General features: G+C 49.5%; 1 protein-coding gene across 1 annotated transcript in view; it reads left to right on the top strand.

Annotated features, from left to right (window-relative positions):
• The window catches only part of foxred1 (FAD-dependent oxidoreductase domain containing 1), a 50,448-nt gene extending 36,289 nt beyond the window's left edge, over nucleotides 1–14,159 (top strand). Inside the window, exons 9-11 of the mRNA XM_038779514.1 lie at nucleotides 9,035–9,164; nucleotides 12,031–12,135; nucleotides 13,397–14,159. Of these exons, the coding sequence (XP_038635442.1) occupies nucleotides 9,035–9,164; nucleotides 12,031–12,135; nucleotides 13,397–13,651 (490 nt within the window). The 3' untranslated portion in view covers nucleotides 13,652–14,159. The remainder of the gene's footprint in view (nucleotides 1–9,034; nucleotides 9,165–12,030; nucleotides 12,136–13,396) is intronic.
• Nucleotides 14,160–22,867: the final 8,708 nt, after the last annotated feature.

The raw sequence follows: 22,867 nt of genomic DNA, 5'->3' as shown, positions 1-22,867 counted from the left end.
AGTCGGTACCAACCCTCTGAAAGAGCACTTCTTGCTAAACCCTTGTTTATCTCCTAATGCAAATTTTTACCCAGTGCATATTTACTTATAGAAAATTAACTAATCCTTACTTCAGTGCATGCCTTTAACACCTAAAATACTTTTGTGTCCTAAACCTTGTAGACAATCTGTCTTCAGTTTAATTAAATGATTTTCATATACAGACAAACAAGCTTCACAGAATAACACAGCAAACCCACAACATTTATATATAATACTATCTCTTTCAATACTACTGCACTTTCTCTGTCTGTGTGGGCTTCCTCAGGTACTCCAGTTTCCTCCCACAGCGCAAAGATGTGCATATTAGGGGAATTGGTCATGCTAAATTGGCCCTAGGTGGAGCTATGGGGATAGTGTGGAGTTTGGGCTTGGGTAGGGTGCTCTTTTAGAGGGCTGGTGCAGAATCTATGGGCCGAATGGTTTCCTACTGTTCTGTAGGGATTCCATGATTCTATATTGTTCAAAAGACCTATAGGTTACTCCGGTAACTATAGGTTACTCCAGTAGTGGAAGAGCAGGTCAACAGTTCCCTGCATTGTCCAAGTCGCTCTACTTACTCTAGCCCATAAATAGACCATTCAGTCTGTTGTGCCCATGTTAGCTCTCCTCAAGAGTAACTCGGCTAATCTCACTCCCCTGCCTCTTCCCTGGAGCTCTAAAAATGTTTTCAGTTCAAGCAATTACCCAATTCCTTTTCAAAAGCCACAACTGAATCTGCGTCCAACACACAGTACATTCCTGTTCAAAATTGGACACATACTCCAGTAGAGTCCAAACCAGTGCTTCGTAAAGGTTCACAATAACTTTCTTGATTTTGTACTTGGATGAGAGATAGTATTATGTAATTGGTGAAGGTCTGAAAACAGTTGGAAAAAACAGAGAAGCTTAAACGTTTTGTTAAACTTTCTAGGTTTGAGCTTTCCGAGTGGGAACATTGCTCAAATCTGTACTAGCTGACATTTTAGCTGTACCTCTATAATTCTTCTGCAAATGAATTACCCTGACAGAGAAGGCCTCTTCCCATTTCCCATAACACTGTGATTTAACATACAATTCTTTCTTATTCAAACCTATATTTCCATTTTTAGTATTTGCATGTTCCCTCCCCTTAGGCTAGTGATTTTTACTGCAATAGGTTTTTTGTTCCCTGTCAGTTCATTCACCTAGGTGTTCATTCTTAATGTAGTAGCTAAGGCAGCATGTGTCATCAAGGCCATTCAGCTGAAGTTGATTCTGATCCTGCATTCACCCGAAGTCCAAAAAATAAAGATTCACTATTATAAGGAGCTTTTCACAAACTCTGGATGTCACTCGGCGCTTTATGACAAATAAAGTAGTTTTGTCACATAGTCATTGTTGTAAAGCAGGAAACATGGCAACTAATCTGCACACAGCAAACTCTCACAGACAGCAATGTGATAATGACCAGATTGATTGATGAGGAATAAATATTGCCCACATCACATGGGACAGTTTCCCTGCTCCTCTTCGAAGGTGGTGTTTATCTGGGCAGCAAAACTAGGGGGAGCACATCATCACATGTGCAAATGCAGTTCTGGTCATACAGGAGTTAGTGTTGCATCTGCTGTATGCTCCACCCCGAGAGCATACCTGAAAATTAAGACCAGGATAGCAAACCTCTGCCGAATAAGACATGAAGATGCCGGGACTTCCAGTTGCGGCTATGCAGAGCTAAGTCGCATGTTCGGCAGCTCCCGCTTGAAACGGACTTTTGGGCTCTTTTCAGGGCCCTCAACGGCAACATTCCCCCGACAGTGCATGGCTTGAACCAGGAGCAGGGCGACTAAAAAAGTGGTGGTGAAGCCAAAGAAAGTGCGAGGGAAGAAAAGCAAGATGGCGGCAGGCAGAGACCAGGCAGCGTGGATGCAGTGGGCGCAGGAGCAGCAGGAGGTTATCCAGCGCTGCTTCAGGGAGCTAAAAGCGGAGCTGCTGGAGCCGATGAAGGCTTCTATTGATAAGCTGCTGGAGACCCAGGCGGCCCAGGGGGTGGCGATCCGCGAGGTCCGGGAAAAGATCTGGGATAACGAGGACGAGATTTTGGGCCTAGCGGTAAAGGTCGAGGCGCTCCACAAGAAATGGCAGGAACGGTTCGAGGAGATGGAGAATTGGTCGAGGCGGAAGAATTTGCGGATTCTGGGCCTCCCGGAGGGGCTGGGGCGGTCGGACGTGGGGGCCTATGTGGTCACCATGTTAAACTCGCTGATGGGAACGGGGTCCTTCCAGGGGCCCCTGGAGCTGGAAGGGGCCCATAGAGTGCTGATGAGGAGGCCCAAGGCTAACGAGCTGCCGCGGGCGGTGCTGGTGCGGTTTCATCGGTTCGCTGATCGGGAGTGCATACTCAGGTGGGCCAAGAAAGAGAGGAGCAGCAGGTGGGAGAACGCTGAGGTTCGAATATATCAGGACTGGAGCGCGGACGTGACGAAGAAAAGGGCCGGGTACAACCGGGCGAAGGCGGCGCTGCACAGGAAGGGGGTGAAGTTTGACATGCTGCAGCCGACGCATCTGTGGGCCACCTACAAGGACCGGCACCATTATTTTGAGTCCCCGGCAGAGGCGTGGGTCTTTGTTCAGCCCGAGAAGCTGGACACAAACTGGGGGTCGGGGTGGGGGGGTCGTACATGGGGATTGTTGTGGTTGTGTTACATTTTGAGGGTGGGTTCTTTGTTGTTCTTGTTTATTTTTGGTTCGATGTGGGTGGTTAGGGTGGGTTGGGCACTGTTTGGTTGGTTCTGGCGGGTGGGCTCTTGGAAGGGGGCAAGTAAACGGAGTAGGGGATGGGGCCCCGCGGGGGAGGGTGAGGCCCGAGTCGGGGGTGAGGCCCGAGTCGGGGGTGAGGGGACTGGGCCTGTAAAAGGAGCTGCGCCAGAGGAGGTGGGGCCAGGCAGGTGGAAAGCGTGGGCTTTTTCCCGTGCTGAAGGCTGGAAGGGGCGGTACCGGGACGGGGAAGCGCGGGCTTTTTCCCGTGCTGGGGATGGCAGGGGGAGGCGGAGAGCCTGTTGGTGGGTAATGGAGGGGGAGGGAAGTCCCACAATGGGAGGAGTCGAAGGAGAGGCGGGAGCGGCCGGGGTCAGCAGGAGTCAGCTGACTTGCGGGAGTGCAATGGGGGGAGCAATGCAGCTAGGAGGGGACTAACTTGGGGGGGGGGGGGGGGGGGGGGGGGGGAAACCGGGCTGTTGCTGGTATGGTCAAGGGGGAGCTGGATCGAGTAGAGGGTGTCGGGACGGGGGTCTGCCGCCGTGGGGAATGGGGCGTGGGCGCGTGGCTGGCCGAGGAGGGGTTATGGCTAGTCGGCAGGGGAGGGGGCGGGCAGCCCCCTAATCCGGCTGATAACCTGGAATGTAAGGGGACTGAACGGGCCGGTTAAGCGGGCCCGGATGTTCACGCACCTGAAGGGGCTGAAGGCGGATGTGGTCATGCTCCAGGAGACACACCTGAAGGTGGCGGACCAGGTAAGATTGAGGAAGGGGTGGGTAGGCCAGGTGTTTCATTCGGGGCTGGATGCCAAAAATTGGGGGGTGGCGATCTTGGTGGGAAAGAGTGTATCGTTTGAGGCGTCTAGCATTGTGACAGACAATGGCAGCAGGTACGTAATGGTAAGTGGTAAGCTGCAAGGGGAGAGGGTGGTGCTGGTCAACGTGTACGCCCCGAACTGGGACGATGCGGGTTTTATACGCCGCATGTTGGGTCGGATCCCGGACTTGGAAGTGGGGGGCCTAATAATGGGGGGGGGGGGGGGGGGGGGACTTTAACACTGTGTTGGATCCGGCACTGGAACGCTCCAGGTCTAGGACGGGTAGGAGACCGGCGGCGGCTAAAGTGCTGAGGGGGCTTATGGACCAGATGGGAGGGGTGGACCCTTGGAGATTTGCAAGGCCGGGGCCTAGGGAATTTTCGTTCTTCTCGCACGTTCATAAGGCCTATTCCCGGATCGACATCTTTGTTATGAGCAGGGCGCTGATTGTGAGAGCAGAGGATACCGAGTACTCGGAGATAGCCATTTTGGATCACGCCCTGCATTGGGTAGACTTAGAGCTGGGGGAGGAGAGGGACTAGCGCCCGTTGTGGCTCTTGGAGGTGGGGCTGTTGGCGGACGAGGAGGTGAGCGAGCGGGTCCGAGGAAGCATAGAAAGATACCTGGAGGCCAACGATAATGGAGAGGTCCGAGTGGTGATGGTCTGGGAGGCGCTGAAGGCGGTGGTTAGGGGAGAGCTGATCTCCATTAGGGCCCACAGGGAAAGGAGAGAACAGAGGGAGAGGCTGGTGGGGGAGATGGTGAGGGTAGACAGGAGGTACGCGGAGGTGCCGGAGGAGGGACTGTTGAGGGAGGCGTAGCCTCCAGGCTGAATTCGACCTGTTGACCACCAGGAAGGTGGAGGTGCAGTGGAGGAAGGCCCAGGGGGCGATTTACGAATATGGGGAAAAGGCAAGCCAGATGCTGGCGCATCAGCTTCGGAAGCGGGATGCAGCTAGGTAGATTGGGGGAGTTGAGGATGGGAGAGGGAGTGTAGTGAGAAGTGGGGTTGGCATCAATGGGGTCTTCAGGGACTTTTATGATGAACTGTATCGGTCCGAGCCCCCACTGGCGGAGGGAGGGATGGGCGCTTTCTGGACCAACTGAGGTTCCCGAAGGTGGAGGAGGGACTGGTGGTGGGATTAGGGGCCCCGATTGGGCTGGAGGAGCCGGCCAAAGGGATAGGGAGCATGCAGGTGGGGAAGGCACCGGGGCCGGACGGTTTCCCGGTTGAATTTTACAAAACATGTGTGGACCTGTTGGGCCCGCTGCTGGTTAGGACCTTCAATGAGGCAAGCGAGGGGGGGGGGGGGGGGGGGGGGGGGGGCTTTGCCCCCGACGATGTCCCGGGCACTGATCTCTTTATCCTGAAGCGGGACAAGGATCCCCTACAGTGTGGGTCTTACAGGCCGATTTTGTTGTTCAGTGTAGATGCCAAGGTGCTGGCGAAGGTCTTAGCCACGAGAATTGAGGATTATGTGCCGCAGGTCATCCACGAAGACCAGACGGGGTTCGTGAAGGGGAGGCAGTTGAACGCGAATGTGCAGAGGCTCCTGACCGTTATTATGATGCCGGCGAGGGAGGGGGAGGTGGAGATGATGGCGGCGATAGACGCTGAGAAGGCCTTTGATAGGGTAGAGCGGGGGTACTTGTGGGAGGTGCTGGACAGGTTCGGGTTTGGGGAGGGGTTCATCAGGTGGATTAGGCTGTTTTATGAGGTCCCGATTGCGAGTGGCCACGAACAAGAGGAGGTCTGAGTACTTTCGGTTGCATCGAGGGATGAGGCAGGGGTGTCCCTTGTCCCGTCCCCCCCGCTCTTCGCACTGGCGATTGAACTCCTGGCTATGGCACTGAGGGAGTCGAGGAACTGGAGGGGGCTGGTGCGGGTAGGGGAGGAGCATAGGGTGTCGCTCTATGAGGACGACTTGCTGCTATATGTGGCCGACCCGGTGGGGGGGATGCCGGAGGTAATGAGGATCCTCGGAGTTCGGGGATTTTTCAGGGTACAAGCTCAACATAGGGAAGAGCGAGTTGTTCGTGGTTCACCCAGGGGACCAGGAGAGGGGGATTGGCGAGCTCCCACTAAAAAGGGCGGAGAGGAGCTTCAGATATCTGGAAGTCCAGGTGGCCAGGAGCTGGGGGGCCCTGCAGAGACTTAATTTCACGAGGCTGGTGGAGCAAATGGAGGAGGAGTTTAAGAGGTGATACGCGTTGCCGCTGTCCCTGGCAGGTAGGGTGCAGTCAGTCAAGATGACAGTGCTCCCAAGGTTTTTGTTCTTGTTTCAGTTCCTCCCCATTCTTATCCCGAAGGCCTTTTTTAGGCGGGTCAACAGGAGCACAACGGGGTTTGTGTGGGCGCGAGGGACTCAGAGGGTGAGAAGGGTGTTCCTGGAGCAGAGTAGGGATGGGGGGGGGGGGGGGGGGGGGGGGGGGGGTGGCGCCGCCCAACCCCTGTGGGTACTACTGGGCTGCTAATGCGGCAATGATGCGCAAGTGGGTGATGGAGGGGGAGGGGGCGGCATCTTGTGAGGGTAAGAGTCTGGAGGCGCTGGCAACGGTGCTGCTGCCGCTCCCTCCAACGAGGTATACCACGAGCCCGGTGGTGGCGGCTACCCTCAAAATGTGGGGGCAATGGAGGCGGCGCAGGGGGGAGGTGGGGGCCTCTGTGTGGACCCCGATACGGGGGAACCACCGGTTTGTCCCGGGGAGAATAGATGGAGGGTTTTTGGGGTGGCATAGGGCAGGGATAAGAAGGTTGGGGGACCTGTTTGTGGATGGGAAGTTCGCAAGCCTGGGTGAGCTGGAGGAGAAGTACGGGCTCCCCTGGGAAACACCTTTAGGTATCTACAGGTAAGGGCGTTTGCCAGGCGGCAAGTGGTGGAATTCCTGCTGCTGCCGCCACGCATGGTACAGGACAGGGTGCTCTCGGGGGTGTGGGTTGGAGAGGGGAAGATTTCCGCAACATACCAGGTGATGCAGGAGGAGGAGGCCTCGGTGGAGGAGCTGAAAGGTAAATGGGAGGAGGAGTTGGGGGAGGAGATCGAGGAGGGAACGTGGGCAGATGCCCTAGGGAGGGTGAACTCTTCCTCTTCGTGCGCGTGGCTCAGCCTCATACAGTTTAAGGTGCTGCACAGGGCACACATGACCGGGACAAGGATGATCCAGTTTTCTGGGGATGAGGACAGGTGTGTTAAGTGCTCAGGGAGTCCAGCAAACTACACCCATATGTTCTGGGCATGCCCAGCGCTGGAGGAATTTTGGAAGGGCGTAGCAAGGACGGTGTTGAGGGTGGTAGGATCCAGGGTCAAACCGGACTGGGGGCTCGCAATATTTGGGGTTGCAGAGGAGCCGGGAGTGCAGGTGGCAAAAGAGGCCGGTATTCTGGCCTTTGCGTCCCTGGTAGCCCGGCGGAGGATTCTTCTTCAATGGAAGGATGCGAGGCCCCCAATGAAAAATGAAATGAAATGAAAATCACTTATTGTCACAAGTAGGCTTCAAATGAAGTTACTGTGAAACGCCCCTAGTCGCCACATTCCGGCACCTGTTCGGGCAAGCGTGGAGGCCTGGATTAATGACATGGTGGGGTTTATTAAATTGGAAAGGGTGAAATTTGCTTTGAGGGGGTCGGTGCAAGGGTTTTTTAGATTTTTAGGCGGTGGCAACTGTTCCTAGACTTCCTGGCAGAACGGTAGACAATGGTCAGCAGCAGGGGGAGGGGGGGGTTGTATTTTATTTTTGTTTTTCTATATTGGGGGATCTGAGGGGGTGTATATATTTGCTATGTGTTTCGACGGGTGTTCATTTATTATTTATGTATAGGAGGGAGGGGGGTATTGAGTTGTTTTGTTCTGTTTTGTATTTAATTCTATTGGGTTCCTTTTTCATTTTGTTGTTGATATTTTGTGAAAACTTTAATAAAAATTATTTTTTAAAAAAAGACATGAAGATGCCAATGAGAAAGTAGTGGGAGTGCTGGCAACAATAACTTGTTTTCCTAGATAATAAATTCAGATGTATGGATGTGCCAGCTGCAATATTTTGTAATGGAAAAAGCCAGAACTGTGTCCAAACTACCTTTCCTAAAGTTTATTGCTCAGTTAAATGAATATGGTTTATTACCACCTTAAATAAAATATTAAATAAAAAATAATACTCCAATGTGGGGCTTGAGAGCATGCCATGGGATTAAGAGTCCCATTAACTGCCATTTGAGCTTGGCAGGCTGTGTAGGAACTTTCTTCACAAATCCTTCCCAACGTGGGTGACACTTCCATAACTCACTGCCCAAAACTTTTCAAACAATCCACTGGTCAAAGCAAGAAAGTTGTGTAGGCACAGTTCTTTGGCTGATATGGTTTGTTCCATTCCGAATTGTCGTAGCTGATGCATTCATTGTTATTGTCATTGTTACTGCTGCTACGTTCTCATTGACAATCTTCCCCCTTACTCTGTCATGAATTTGCTATCCTAGTCTTCATTTTGAGTCCTTCGAGCACTTGCAAAATGAGGTTTTAAAACTTCACCAATGCCCCTGTCGCTGACTGGCAAAACATCAGAGGCAGTAATGCATGCGCCGGTGGCTGCAGTGGGCCGAGCGTGCATATACAACAGTTCCTGGCACACTTTTGGTTGGCTGCAGGAGCAATACTGATCTTTTGCATCCTCTTGAGCTGGCAGATGGGACATTGATTTAACGTCTCACCTGAAAGATGGCACTTCCGTCAGAGCAATACTTCCTGAACATTGCAGTAACTTTTTAGGTAAGGTAGGTTGCTTAGTTTTAGTGCTCAAGTCTCAAGTTGAGACTTGAACCTGGAACCTTGTGATTCAGAAGCGAGTGTGCTGCCAATTGGGCCGCAGCTGACGCGCACAAAGAAGTTGATAGTTAACGATCAGAAGCGTGATCCCTGACTTTCATCTCCCTACGAGCTGGAGTAAAGTTTTGCCTCTATCACTGCTTCAGTCAAAGGTAGCTTGTTCAGCAGACTCTGGGTCCATGCTAGGCTCACATGGGCAGTGTGGTTACTACTGGTGGTCCATCATCTGTTAGATAATCACGGCAGCGTCCAAAAGCTTTTCAACCTTATGGGCAGCACGGAGGCATGGTGGTTAGCATAAATGCTTCACAGCTCCAGGGTCCCAGGTTCGGTTCCCGGCTGGGTCACAGTCTGTGCGGAGTCTGCACGTCCTCCCCGGGTGTGCGTGGGTTTCCTCCGGGTGCTCCGGTTTCCTCCCACAGTCCAAAGATGTGCGGGTTAGGTGGATTGGCCATGCTAAATTGCCCGTAGTGTCCTAATAAAATAAGGTTAGGGGGGGGGGGTTGTTGGGTTACGGGTATAGGGTGGATACGTGGGTTTGAGTAGGGTGATCATTGCTCGGCACAACATCGAGGGCCGAAGGGCCTGTTCTGTGCTGTACTGTTCTATGTTCTATGTTAACCTCTTCCTCCTCTTCCCTTAGATATGTGTATCTCTTCCACTGTCCAAATGGTCCAGGACTGGAATGCCCATTGGTTATTGACCACAAAGGGGTTTACTTCCGTCGAGAAGGTTTAGGAGGAAATTATCTGGGTGGACTTTCTCCAACGGAGGTAAGCACCGCTGAGAGTGTAAATTGCGATTTTTCATTTCTGCTTTTGCATATGGGAGCTACAGCTGTGGGATGGCAAGGGGACAAAGCTGGTTGTACTGTCTGTACAATCTTTTACTAGTGTCACAAATAGGCTTACATTAACACTGCAGTGAAGTTACTGTGAAAATCCCCTAGTTGCCACACTCCAGCGCCTGTTCGGGTACAGTGAGGGAGAATTCAGAATGTTAAATTCACCTAACAAGCACGTCTTTCGGGACTTGTGGGAGGAAACCAGAGGACCCGGAGGAAACCCACGCAGACACGAGGAGAACGAGCAGACTCTGCAGTTAGTGACCCAGCCAGGAATTGAACCCAGGCCCCTGGCGCTGTGATGCAACAGTGCTAACCACTGTGCTACCGTGCCGCCAATACTTGGATGTTTGTGAAGGTGCCACAAAGTGTGCCTCTATTTTTATTCTCATTAGCTGTCTCTCCTCCATGCCCCCCCATACCAAAGCTTTTAGTTTAATTCTCCTCGGCTGAGAGTATGACAATTCCACTTCATTTCTAACATGATTTGTCTGTCTCACATTCTTCAGAGAACCATACAGCACAGAAAAGCTATCATGCCTGTGTCAGCATTTCAAAGTATTTTTCTAATTCCCCTTTTAAAGTTACTATTGAATCTGTTTCCATCTCCCTTTCCAGGCAGAGCATTCTATTCTGGCGTTAACATTGAGGAACTGGATATAAATCTAGTTGAAATCTGTGTGCCAGCTGCTATGTGAAATGAATTTGGTCAGTCGCAACCCAGTTGCGCAGAAGGACCGTTACTCTGTGGATGATCTACACTGCAGTTTGAATGGAAATGGTTAATGGGCCAGTTTCCATTTCTTTTTTTAGAAAATCTTTTATTGGCTTTTCTCATATCTATAAAAAGTTGTTACTTCTATACATTACACTTTTCTTGCCCGTGCTGATTTGCTTTATTTTACAGAGAGGTTTGTTTTGTCCTTCATTTGACTAACTGTATGTACATTTTGCTGCCCTCTGGATCGGTCTATGATATCCCCCCCCCCCCCCCTCCTTCTTCCTCCTCCTCCTCCCCCCGCCCCATTGGTTTCAGCACCCTCCTCTTCTCTTGTGTTTTCCCCATTCCTCATCTTCATCTTTTTTATTTTTTTCCCTGGCTTACTTCTCGTTGCTGGCCTTGAACAGGGTTTGGAACAGGCCGACTAACTGCCCCCAAGTATCCAGGAAGCCTTCCTCTGACCCTCGGGTGTTGTACTTAATCTTCTCCAGGTGGAGAAATTCCGAGGGGTCAGCGAGCCAGTCTGCAGCTTTGGGTGGTGCTGCCGTTCACCAGCCGAGCAGGATTCTCCGGCGTGCGATTAGGGAAGCGAAAGCAAGGGCGTTGGCCCCCTTCCCCATGTGTAGCTCTGGCTGCTCCGATACCCCGAAGATTGCCACTATTGGGCATGACTTCACCCTCACCCCCACAACCTTGGACATTGCCTCGGAGAAGGCTGTCCAGAACCCAGCAAGCTTGGGCAAGCCCAAAACATGTGGTTATGGTTGGCCGGGCCCCTCTGGCACCGTTCACATTTGTCCTCCACCTCCGGGAAGAACCTACTCATTCGGGTTCTGGTCAGGTGCGCTCTGTGCCCACTTTGAGCTGCATTAGGCTTAGCCTTGCACAGGAGGAGGTGAAGTTCACCCTGCTCAGTGCTTCGCTCCAGAGTCCCCACCCCACTCCTGTCCCCAGTTCGTCCTCCCATTTTTCTCTAGTCCCGTCCAGTGGTGTTCGGGCCCTGTCCAGTAGCCCACCGTATATTTTCCTACATACACACACACACACACACACACACACACACACACACACACACACACACACACCCCCCCCCCCCCCCCCCCCCCCCCCCTTCTCGCTGCTTGTGCCTATCAGGTCCTCTCGTAGTGTGCTTTCTGGGGCCCTGGGGTATCCTACTGTCTCTTTGCGGAGGAAGTGCTTTATTTGGAAGTGTCTCAGTTCCTGTTCTCTTGATAGTTTCCACTTCCTCGTCGGTTCGTTCAGTGTCGCCAGTCTGTACCGTACGTAGAATTTCCCGACCATCAGTGTGCCCCCGTCCCGCCTCCATCTTTTGAAGGTGGCATCTAGCATGGCTGGGGGGAATCTGTGATTTCCACAGATGGGGGCCATAGGAGACATTTTGGTTATCCCGAAGTGCTGTCTCAACTGGGTCCACGTTCTCAGCGTGGCTGCTACCACTGGGCTCGTTGTGTACCTTGTTGAGAAGGATGGGAATGCTGCTGTGGCCAGGGCCCGGAGGATTGTTCCTTTACAGGATGCCTCCTCCATTTGTACCCAATCTGTGTTGGGTTCTTGTACCCATCTCCTCACTTTTTCTGCCGTTGCTGCCCAGTGGTAGTACGTATTGTACGTTCGGTAGAGCCAGCCCCCCTCTGACTTTCCCTCTTTGTAGTGTCGGTTTAGGAATTCTCCGGTTCCTGCCCCCCCACACAAACGCCATGATTAGCCTGTCTATGTTTTGGAAAAAGGCCTTGGGGATGATGATCGGGATGGATCTAAACAGGAAGAAGAACCTTGGCAATACGTTAATTTTGATCGTCTGCACTCTTCCCACCAGGGCGAGTGGGAGTGAGCCCCACCGTTGAAGGTCTTTTCTTACTTCCTCCACCAGGCTGGTCAGGTTCCACCTGTGGATCTGTGCAGTTTCCATTTCTAACATCCCTGACCCTGGGTACGACATTAATGAAGCGGGCATAATGAAAGAAAAGTGCCGGACTCTCTTGCTGCGAATTAAACAGATTTGAGTAAATTGACCACAATTTCTCTCAATAACTCCAATTACTGGCTGTTTTAGGAGGAGGAACCTGATAGCAGTGATCTGGAAGTGGATTATGAATACTTCCACGAGGCAGTGTGGCCCAGTCTGGCTCAATGTGTGCCTGCATTCGAGTCCTTGCGGGTAAGTAATTTATGTGGCATTTTAACATCTTTAAAGGACCTTGATGCCACTCCTGAATGCTGAAATGAACAGAGAATGCTGGGGAAAATCAGCAGGTCTGGTAGAAAAAGGGGAGAAAACAAAGTTATCATTTTGAGTCCATTTGACTCGACATCGGAACTAAAAAGAGGGCAAATGTTTGAGATATTAAATTGTAGCTGGGAGAGATTGCAACAAGATGTAGCAATCTTAAGAACACAAAATAGATAAGTGGCGCAGTGGTTAGCACTGCTACCTCATGGCGCCAAGGATCTGGGTTTGATCCCGACCCCGGGTCACTGTCCGTGTGGAGTTTGCACATTCTCCGTGGGTCTCACCCCCACAGCCCAACTCCACAACCCAAATATGTGCAGGGTAGGTGGATTGGCTACACTAAGTTGCCCCTTAATTGGAAAAAAAGAAATTGAGTATTCTACATTTAAAAAAAAAAGAACACAAGCTTGGTGAGGGAGGAGGTGGTGGAAGTGAGGGTTTTTGCCTTGAAGTATGGGATATGTTTTTTCAAGGGGTTTGAGATGGAGGAGAGAGTTCACAGTCTAAAGTTGTTGAACTCCATATTGAGTCCACAATGCTGTAATGTGCCTAATCGAAAGATGAGGTTCTGCTCCTCCATTCTGCATTGGGCTTCACTTGAACATTGCAGTAGGCCAAGGATGGTCATGTGGGCATGAGAGTAAGATGATGAGTTAAAATGGCGAGAGGCAGGAAGGTTGGGGGTCATGCTTGAGGACTGAGCGAAGGTACGCCACAAAGCAGTCATGTAGTCTGCGTTTAGTCTCTCCAATATTTTCATGGTGTCCCAGTGTGTATTCGCAGGAGTACCTGTGGAAGTAAGGTGTGCATGAATTTTCAGGGGTACCTGTGGTGGTGTGTGTGAAATTGCAGGGGTTTCTGTGGAGGCGAGGTATGTGTGAATTTGGAAGGATCTCCATGTTCATGTTTGTGGTGGAGTGTGCATGCATAATTGCAGATGGTCCCTGTGGGGTTGTACATGTGGATTTACAGGTCTCCGTGAGAATGTGCGATATTTGCAGGGGTCGCTGTGGGGTTATGTATTTGCAGGCAGTCTCTGCAGTTCAGTGAATCTTTGCAAGTGGTCTCGGCAGAGTGTTTGGAGAGTGTTGCACATTGGAGGCAGGTGTGCATGTTTACAGACCGACTTGTAGGAGGTCCAGGCGAGAGGTAGTTAAATTGTTCTAATCTAACGAATTTCTGTTCACAGTTGAAAAGCGCCTGGGCAGGTTACTATGATTACAACACCTTTGACCAGAATGCAATCATCGGCACTCACCCACTGGTTACCAACATGTATTTTGCCACCGGCTTCAGTGGGCACGGTCTGCAGCAATCGCCTGCTGTGGGCAGGGCCATCGCTGAACTCATTCTTGATGGAAAGTTTAAAACAGTTGACCTTGGAGCATTTGACTTTATCCGACTCTTCAGAGGAACCAAAGTACTGGAAAGAAATATATTGTGAAACCCTGCAACACTGAGCTCAGACTCCTAAAATAGACCTGTAATAGTTTATTTTTAAACTTTTTTTTGACTTTGAGACAGTAATCATGGCAAACGTTGATGTTTAGATGCTCTTGGACTGAATGTTTGAAAAGAACTTTAACTCACTGCCATTCATCGTGCCAGACTGGTCCTCCCACCTCTGCATAGGAATAAGGCTCCACAGATTGCCCAGTGGTGCCCACTTCAGGAACAGTGCCCTTTATAGACTGTTGCAGTGTGACCACCTAGCTCCTGGTTGCAAAATGAGAAATTAGTAACAGCACTTTTCCTCGGTTTTTGTTCTGTAATGGTGGTGGGCAGCACGGTTAGACCATTTAGACAGAGAGGAGAAGTTTCCTCACGTAGAGTGGTCAGCCTGTGGAATTCGCTACCAGAGGAAATAGCTGAAGCCAAAACATTGTGGGCTGGATTCTCCATTTAAAAAAAAAATAAATTTAGTGTATTTAGTTCTTTTTTTTTCCGATTAAGGGGCAATTTAGCGTGTTCAATCCACCGACCTTGCACATCTTTGGGTTGTGGGGGTGAAACACGGGGAGAATGTGCAGACTCCACACGGACAGTGACACAGAGCCGGGATCGAACAGCTAACACACTGTGCCACCATGCTGCCCGGATTCTCCATTTCTGAGACTAAGTGTTGACGCCAACGGAGAATCCGTGGAGTTTCATGACAGAAGAATCGATGCCACATCTGCACCGATTCTGCTACTATTAAGGGGCTAGTACCGGTACCGCGTGGAACACAATCAATTCCAATGAAAAACAGTGCAGGATTCGCCGGGTCCGTGATTGACACTCGGGAGGCTGGCTAGCTGCAGCTGCACAGATACATCACACTGCCCACACACACTTATCCCAGACAAAAAGATGGCACTGGCTGTGCTGGAGTGGGCCCATACAGCTGATGGGTCATCTGGGGCCAGAGTGCATCCAGGGGGCTGTGGGTCGTTAGCAGTGTGCGCAGCTGCACGGCAGACTTGCAGGCTGCGGCAATGGTCTTCCCTGCCCACCCATTCCAACCCCGCAGCCCACCCCCTCACTACTCACCCCCCCAACCCCCACCCCCAGCCCTGGCAGAAGCCCCCCGGCCAGCGGCACAACTTTTGGGCAGCACGGTAGTACACGTGGCTTCACAGTGCCAGGGTCCCAGGTTTGATTCCCTGCTGGGTCACTGTCTGTGCGGAGTCTGCACATTCTCCCCGTGTCTGCGTGGGTATCCTCCGGGTGCTCCGGTTTCCTCCCACAGTCCAAAGACGTGCAGGTTAGGTGGACCGGCCATGCTAAATTGATTGCCCTTAGTGTCTAAAAAAGGTTAGGAGGGGTTATGGGGATAGAGTGGAAGTGAGGGCTTCAGTGGATCGGTGCAAACTCGATGGGCCGAATGGCCTCCTTCTGCACTGTATGTTCTATGTATCTATGTATGTAAATGTCAGCAAACTAAGGTGATGTTGGACCCTGCGGCCCCCCCCCCCCTCCCCCCCTCAGCAGCCGCCACACCAGTTTCACAATTTAAAAAGTACAAGTGAACTACGCCATCGGGAACTCGGTCTATCAGAGGCAGAGAATCGCGGAGGCCCCGGACAATACCAGGTCGAGCCCACTAATTATATGCAAATGGTGTCTATTATACGTGCAGAGTGAAATGCATCGATGCCGGTTTTGAGGTGACGGAGAATCGCGATTTGGCGTCAGATTGGCGCCTGCCGCAATTTGGCTTTGGAAGCTATTCTCCACCAATCGCATTTCCTGATTTTGGCATCGGCCAACTGAGAATCCTACCCCTTTATGTTTTCAAGAAGCAGTTAGATATTGTATTTGGGGTGAAGGGGATCAAAGGATCTTTGGGGGGGGGGGAAGAGAGAGAGAGAGAGAGAGAGAGATGAGGCTATTGAATTGGATGATTAGCTATGATCATAAATGGCAGAGCTCGAAAGGGCTCCTACTCCTATTTTCTATGATTTTCAAGATTTCTATTGGGTCACTTCTGAGAATTTTGAAAAGAAGAGACCCAGCATGCTCATGCTCTCTTTTGATACATGCACCCCAGTATTTCAGCTGTTATCCTTGCACACTCTCCATATCTCTAGCTTTTAAAAAATATGATGGCTGCGATTGTACACAGTATCCTCGGTGAGGTCTAATCCAGGTTCTATACCAGTTTAGCATTTATATATGTTGAAACTCAATTGCCAAATATATGCCTATTTTGCAAATTTGTTATTTGTTGCAGTCCATTTAAATATTGACCATCTCCTGAAATCTCATGTAATACAGAATTTATTTATTAAAAGCTGTCAAATTAATTGTGCATGCTTTAAAATGCAGTAAATGTTCAAAGTTGATTTTGTTCAATGAGTTGTAACCAGCAACAAAATAAAGTCGAGTTTCGTATTTGCTGTAAACACTTTAGCCCCACCTTCGCCAGCACAAGAGGGCTGAACCCCAGAGAGACTGTAATGCCCAAGGTAAAATCTCCTGACCTGCACTAATATCAGATCATGGATCATAGAATTTACAGTGCAGAAGGAGGCCATCGAGTCTGGAAAGAGCACCCTACACAAGCCCCACACCTCTACCTCTTCCCCTACATCCCCGTAACCTCACCTAAACCCTTTGGGCACTAAGGGCAATTTAGAATAGCCAATCCATATAACTTGCACATGTTTTGACTGTGGGAGGAAACCAGAGCACCTGGAGGAAACCTACACACACAAGGGGAGGACGTGCAGACTCCACACAGATGGTTAAAGGAATAATTGTTGGCGAGATCATTAGATGGTGATGTTCTTTGAATCATGCTGCAGCCACCTGAGAGAACAGCTTGGCTTAGTTCCTTCAGCATTGCACTGGAGTATCAGTCTAGATTATGTGCTCAAGTCTGTGGAGTGAGAGTTGCCCACATTCTTCTGGTTTGGGTGAAAGTTACAAAAGGAAGCTATTTTGAAGGACTAGAATGTGAGATGGCCCCTGTCATAATATACATAATATACATATGATGCTTCCAGATCCCGACACCGAGGGCCTCACATCCCCATTCCGGGTGGGCATCATCACCAAGCATACGCTGCCTTCAGCAAAGATGGTTAAACAACTCCCAGTGATGGGCATTGATCTGGACGACGAGTGGTGTGCCACCCTTACGGTCAACAAGGCTCGCATACGCTTCAGGCTGGACACCGGCGCTTCAGCGAACCTCATTTCAAAGTCTGACCTTGACACCATTCGTGTCAAGCCAAGCATTCTTCCACCGGACTGCCAGCTCCTCGACTACAATGGCAATGCCATTGCTGCCAGTGGCTCATGCCAGCTTGCGGTATACCATCGTTCTTCAAAAGCGACCGTGCGTTTTGAAATTGTAGGATCCAACTGAGCTTCCCTGCTCGGTGCTCGGGCCTGAAAACACCTGAATCTTGTGCAGCGGGTTCACACCATGTCACCCGCAGAGGCAACGGCCTCGCCAGATGTCAACTTTCAAGCACAACTAGATGACATCATAGCACAATACCACAGCGTCTTCGAAGGTATGTGCACACTCCCCTACCGATACAAGATACTGCTGAAGCCGAATGCCACACCTGTGGTTCATGCACTGCGTCGGGTGCCGGCACCCCTTAAGGACCGCCTCAAGCAGCACCTGCAAGACCTCATTTCTAAGGTCACGGAACCCACGGGCTGGGTTAGCTCCATGGTTTGTGTCAAAAAACCGTCAGGGGAACTTCGCATTTGTATCAACCCCAAAGATTTGAACCGTAACATCATGAGGGAACACTACCCTATACCTAAACAAGAAGAGCTAACCAGCGAAATGGCTCATGCCAAGTTTTTCACGAAGCTGGATGCCTCCAAGGGGTTTTGGCAAATACAGCTGGACGCGTCCAGTCGAAAGCTCTGCACATTTAACACCCCATTCAGTTGCTACTGTTCCAACCGAATACCCTTTGGCATCATCTCCGCCTCGGAGGTGTTCCACCGCATAATGGAGCAAATGATGGAGGGCATCGAGGGGGTGCGAGTGTACGTCGATTATATCATTATCTGGTCCACAACTCCTCAGGAGCACATCGATCGCCTCAAGCGAGTGTTCCACAGGATCCACGAGCATGGCCTCTGACTCAATAGAGCCAAATGCTCGTTCGGTCAACCAGAATTCGTCGCCCGCCACAGAGACTGAATTTATATACTGAATGTTGCATTACCTTGTGATCCGTTTACACATCTGTACATATTATTTTTTTTTCCTGATTTGTTATCTGCCCTCTATCTGCACTAGACACCTTCCCATGTAAATACGTTAACATACTTTGTATATAGTCAGGCTCCTATACACACACACACACACTCACTATTTATTGACCTACACACACTTTAAAAAAAAAAAAAATAGTTTAGGAAAAAAAGGGGGGAGATGTCATAATATACATCCAGGTATATGATGGTGCACAGACAGGCAGTGATTGACACACAGGATGACCAGTGAACACAGAACACAGCAGCCAATCACCAGACAGGGCACGACCACTATAAAGCCAGAGGGCACTAGTTTTCCTGCTCTCTCGGGATCCAGCCTCTGAGACGGTCAGAGCTCGTGAGCAGCAACTAGAACATACACCATGTGGTAGTAAGATAGTCTGGTCAGGGTAGCTTCAGGTCTCCAGTCAAGTCAGCATAGTGTCAACCCACAGTTAAAGCATGTATTATAGTTAAGAGTTCAATAAAATCGAGTTGCATTTCTTCAAGTGTTGGAAGCCTGTCTCTCTCACTACTGCAGTAAACGCAATCCTCGCAGACCCAGCTTACCCAACACATCAGTCCCTGTCCCTGGAATGGGAAATAAAGCTTTCTCTGTTTCCTCCATCATTTGTAACTTTCTACAAGTTAGGTATTAATTTTTTTTTTTATAAATTTAGATGACCCAATTATTTTTTCCAATTAAGGGGCAATTTAGCGTGGCCAATCTACCTACTCTGCACATTTTTGGGTTGTGGGGGCGAAACCCACGCAGACACGGGGAGAATGTGCAAACTCCACATGGACAGTGACCCAGAGCCGGGATCGAACCTGGGACCTCAGCGAGGCGGTTGTGCTAACCACTAGGCCACCGTGCTGCCCAGGTATTAATTTTTAAGAATACCCCATCCTGTGGACTGTGATGAATGCCAAGTTTATTTGCTTTGGTTTGGCTTCAGTGCCATTAGCTCTGTGAGTGTGAAACAAAGTGATGAGGCCAGGGATGAGACTCAATGAAAAAGTCCTCAAACTTGAGTCTGATTAAAGACTTCTTGGGTCATGCTGACATCCAGTATTGGATGAGCAGCCATTTCCTCCAATTAAGTGTTGTGAAGATGGTAGCCATTTTCTGTTGTCCTCCTTACAATCTCCTTTCCCTAAGCTATCAATTCCATCTCCCTCCCTAACCTCTGTCTGAGACTCTTCACAATCTCATCATCCTATTTTAACCTAGTAAGAAGTCTAACAATACCAGGTTAAAGTCCAACAGGTTTGTTTGGAATCAGTAGCTTTCGGAGTGCAGCTCACCTGATGAAGGAGCTGCGCTCCGAAAGCTAGTGATTCCAAACAAACCTGTTGCACTTTAACCTGGTGTTGAAAGACTTATTAACCTGGTGTTGTAAGACTTCTTATTGTGCCCACCCCCTCCAACGCCGGCATCTCCATGTCATATTTTAACCCAAGTTGAGCTTTGGATCACTTATGCTCTCCATCAACAAGTAAACTTGCATCCATCTCCTTAAGGCCCATCTTCACCTCCTCTTCAACCAAATGGCTGCTGAGACCCTTGTATGCCCCAATTTTGGTTTCGCTAATGATCTGCCAGGTGTGTTTGAATCTGACAGCCTCGGTGGTTGGTGTAATGCACCTGGGGTTTTGTTTATTGTTTTACGCCCTGTCTCTGTTTTGGACCATGCGACATAGGAGCAGAATTAGGCCATTTGGCCCATCGAGTCTGTTCCACCATCCAGTCATGGCTGATGTGTTTCTCATCCCCACTCTCCTGCCTTCTCTCCATAATAATAATCTCCACATTATTTTTATGATTCCTATCTTTTATTCTCTCGCCTTTCTTGACAGGGGAACTGTTTTTGACTGACTGACTTCCTTCAAAAATGTTCTTTCGTCCTGGCTTAGTACCTTCAGAATTGCCTGTGTTTTTTATTCGTTCATGAAATGTGGGATTGCTGGCTGCCCGGCATTTATTGTCCATCCCTGAAGGCATTTCAGAGACAACCACATTGCTGTGGGCCCAGTAGGCCAGACTAGATAAGGACGACAGATTTCCTTCCCTAAAGGCCATTAGTGGGAACCTGATGGGTTTTTACGAAGATCGATAATGGTTTCATGGTTGTCGTTAGAATTTTAATTCCACATTTTTATTGAATTCAAAGTCCACCAACTGCCCTGGCGAGATTTGAACCGGACCCCCAGAGCATTACTCTGAGTCTCTGGATTACTAGTCCAGTGACAATACCACTACGCCACCACCTCCATATCTGTCTATTTGCGGACAATGTTTTGAAAGTTTTTTTTGTCATAATAAAATTGCGAGCTTTTATTTCTCCCCAACATGGCAAACCCAGGAGCGTTTCTCCTGCACAGCCCCAGCCCACCTGCCCCAAACAGTATGGCTGTTCAACTGTCTCTTCAGCTGCCTAGCCCCTCGGCTTTGGAATTCCCTCCCTCAACTTCTCCATTTCTCTACCTACAGTCTTCCCTTAAAATCTATTTCTTTAGGGCAGCACCGTGGCTCAGTGGGTTAGCCCTGCTGTCTCACGGCGCTGAGATCCCAGGTTCAATCCCGGCTCTGGGTCACTGTCTGTGCGGAGTTTGCACATTCTCCCTGTGTTTGCGTGGGTTTCACCCCCACAACCCAAAGATGTGCAGGGTAGGTGGATTGGCCATGCTAAATTGCCCCTTAATTGGACAAAATGAATTGGGTACTCTAAATTTTTTTTAAAATTGTCTATTTCTTTGACCAATTTTTTTGTAACCTTTATCCTCCTTTGGATGTTCTACAAGGTTAAAAGTGGCATTTATAAATGTGAGGCAAAGGGCAGCACGGTGGCGCAGTGGGTTAGCCCTGCTGCCTCACGGCACTGAGGTCCCAGGTTCGATCCCGGTTCTAGGTCACTGTCTGTGTGGAGTTTGCACATTCTCCCCGTGTTTGCATGGGTTTCGCCCACACAACCCAAAGATGTATATATAGGGGCAGCACGGTAGCACAGTGGTTACCACTGTGGCTTCACAGCTCCTGGGTCCCAGGTTCGATTCCCCGCTGGGTCACTGTCTATGCGGAGTCTGCACGTTCTCCCACTCTCTGTGTGGGTTTCCTCCATTTCCTCCCACAGTCCAAAGATGTGCAGGTTAGGTGGATTAGTCATGATAAATTGCCCTCAGTAACCAAAAAGGTTAAGAGGGGTTATTGGGTTGCGGGGATAGGGTGGACATGAGGGCTTAAGTGGGTCGGGGTAGACTCAATGGGCTGAATGGCCTCCTTCTGCATTGTATATTCTAAGGTATGTGCAGTCTAGGTGGATTGGCCCTTTAATTGGAAAAAATTAATTGGGTACTCTAAATTTATTAAAAAATTAAAAATAAATAAATGTGAGGCAAGCTGATATTGTGCTATTAACCTGGTGAAATATATTAAGTCTGTATTGTGGCTCGATTTGCAAATCATTTCACTACTGTTTTCACTTGGTCAGTTAGTCCAGAAGGTTAAGCCATCTTGAGCATGCAGTATCCACAGGATGTTTCCACTTTGTCCTTCATCAGTGACATTTTACTGTCACATAGCAAGATATCATCACCACGCTGGACCCTTTACAGTTAGATACCTAGTAGACTCTCGCGAGATTCAGGGTTGTGTTCCTGAAAGCCTCTGGAGGCATTGTCCTGCGGACTAGCCTTTGATCGCATGTGCTGCTGTCAATGATTAATGTTGAGAATCAATGATCCAATTTTTAAAACCTGAAACTTCTTCTCTATCTTGATTGCTGAGTAAAGGACACACAGACTGAAACTTGAGAAAACTGCCACTCAAAATAGTCCAGGTTTATTTGTCTGTTATGTTCTTTTAAGACGGATAATCAAGGTTTGGATTGGTAATGCCCCCTTACCACATGACTGCAGCCATTCAAGAAGGCAGCTCACCATCACCACCTTCTCGAGGGAAATTAGGGATAATAAAGTAAACTTCCTTCTGACATAGAGGGTTGTGTATTTGAAGTTAGGTGTATGATTTGGTTCACTTTAGTGCAATAGCTGGGGAATAAAGTGTGCCACTGTGACAGGGTGGGCTATTAAAATATTATTTGTGTGGATGTGTTCCTTGGAGCAGTGCTATCATTGAGTTAATTCGTCATCTTTACTGACTGCTGTGAGCAAAATTTCTGTTGTTTCATCGAATCCAGACAGTGCAGAAGGAGGCCATTTGGCCCATCGATCACTAAAAGAGCACAATATCTAGGCCCACTCCCCCACGCTATTGTAACCCTATTTAACTCTCACATCAGCACGGTAGCATTGTGGATAGCACAATGGCTTCACAGCTCCAGGGTCGATTCCGGCTTGGGTCACTGTCTGTGCGGAGTCTGCACATCCTCCCCGTGTGTTCGTGGGTTTCCTCCCGGGTGCTCCTGTTTCCTCCCACAGTCCAAAGATGTGCAAGTTAGGTGGATTGGCCATGCTAAATTGCCCTTAGTGTCCAAAATTGCCCTTAGTGTTGGGAGGGGTTACTGGGTTATGGGGATAGGGTGGAAGTGTTAACCTTGAGTAGGGTGCTCTTTCCAGGAGCCATGCAGACTCGATGGGCTGAATAGCCTCCTTCTGCACTGTAAATTCTATGATCTATGATCCTTGGTCACTAAGGGCAATTTAGCCTGGCCAGTCTACCTAACCTGCATATCTTTGGACTTGTTTACAGAACAGCAGCAGAAACTCAAAATAAATTCATCTTTGTTCACGGTAACTTCATTCCAGTGTTAATATAAGCCTACTTGTGACAAAGATTATTATTAAACGCACTTGACAATGTTTTGGAAGTAGTTCATCAGTTCCGCACCCCCCCCCCCCCTCCCCCAAATGTTTTAAAGATCCCGAAGTTTGCAAAGATTTATTGGATAAAACAAGGAGCTGCTCTGCATCAGTTTGTGTGCGGGAG

The sequence above is a fragment of the Scyliorhinus canicula genome, chromosome 19 (genome assembly GCF_902713615.1).
Source record: "Scyliorhinus canicula chromosome 19, sScyCan1.1, whole genome shotgun sequence".
NCBI lineage: Eukaryota > Metazoa > Chordata > Chondrichthyes > Carcharhiniformes > Scyliorhinidae > Scyliorhinus > Scyliorhinus canicula.
The sequence above is the reverse complement of the archived record's forward strand: the minus strand, read 5'-3'. Positions and strand labels throughout refer to the sequence as shown.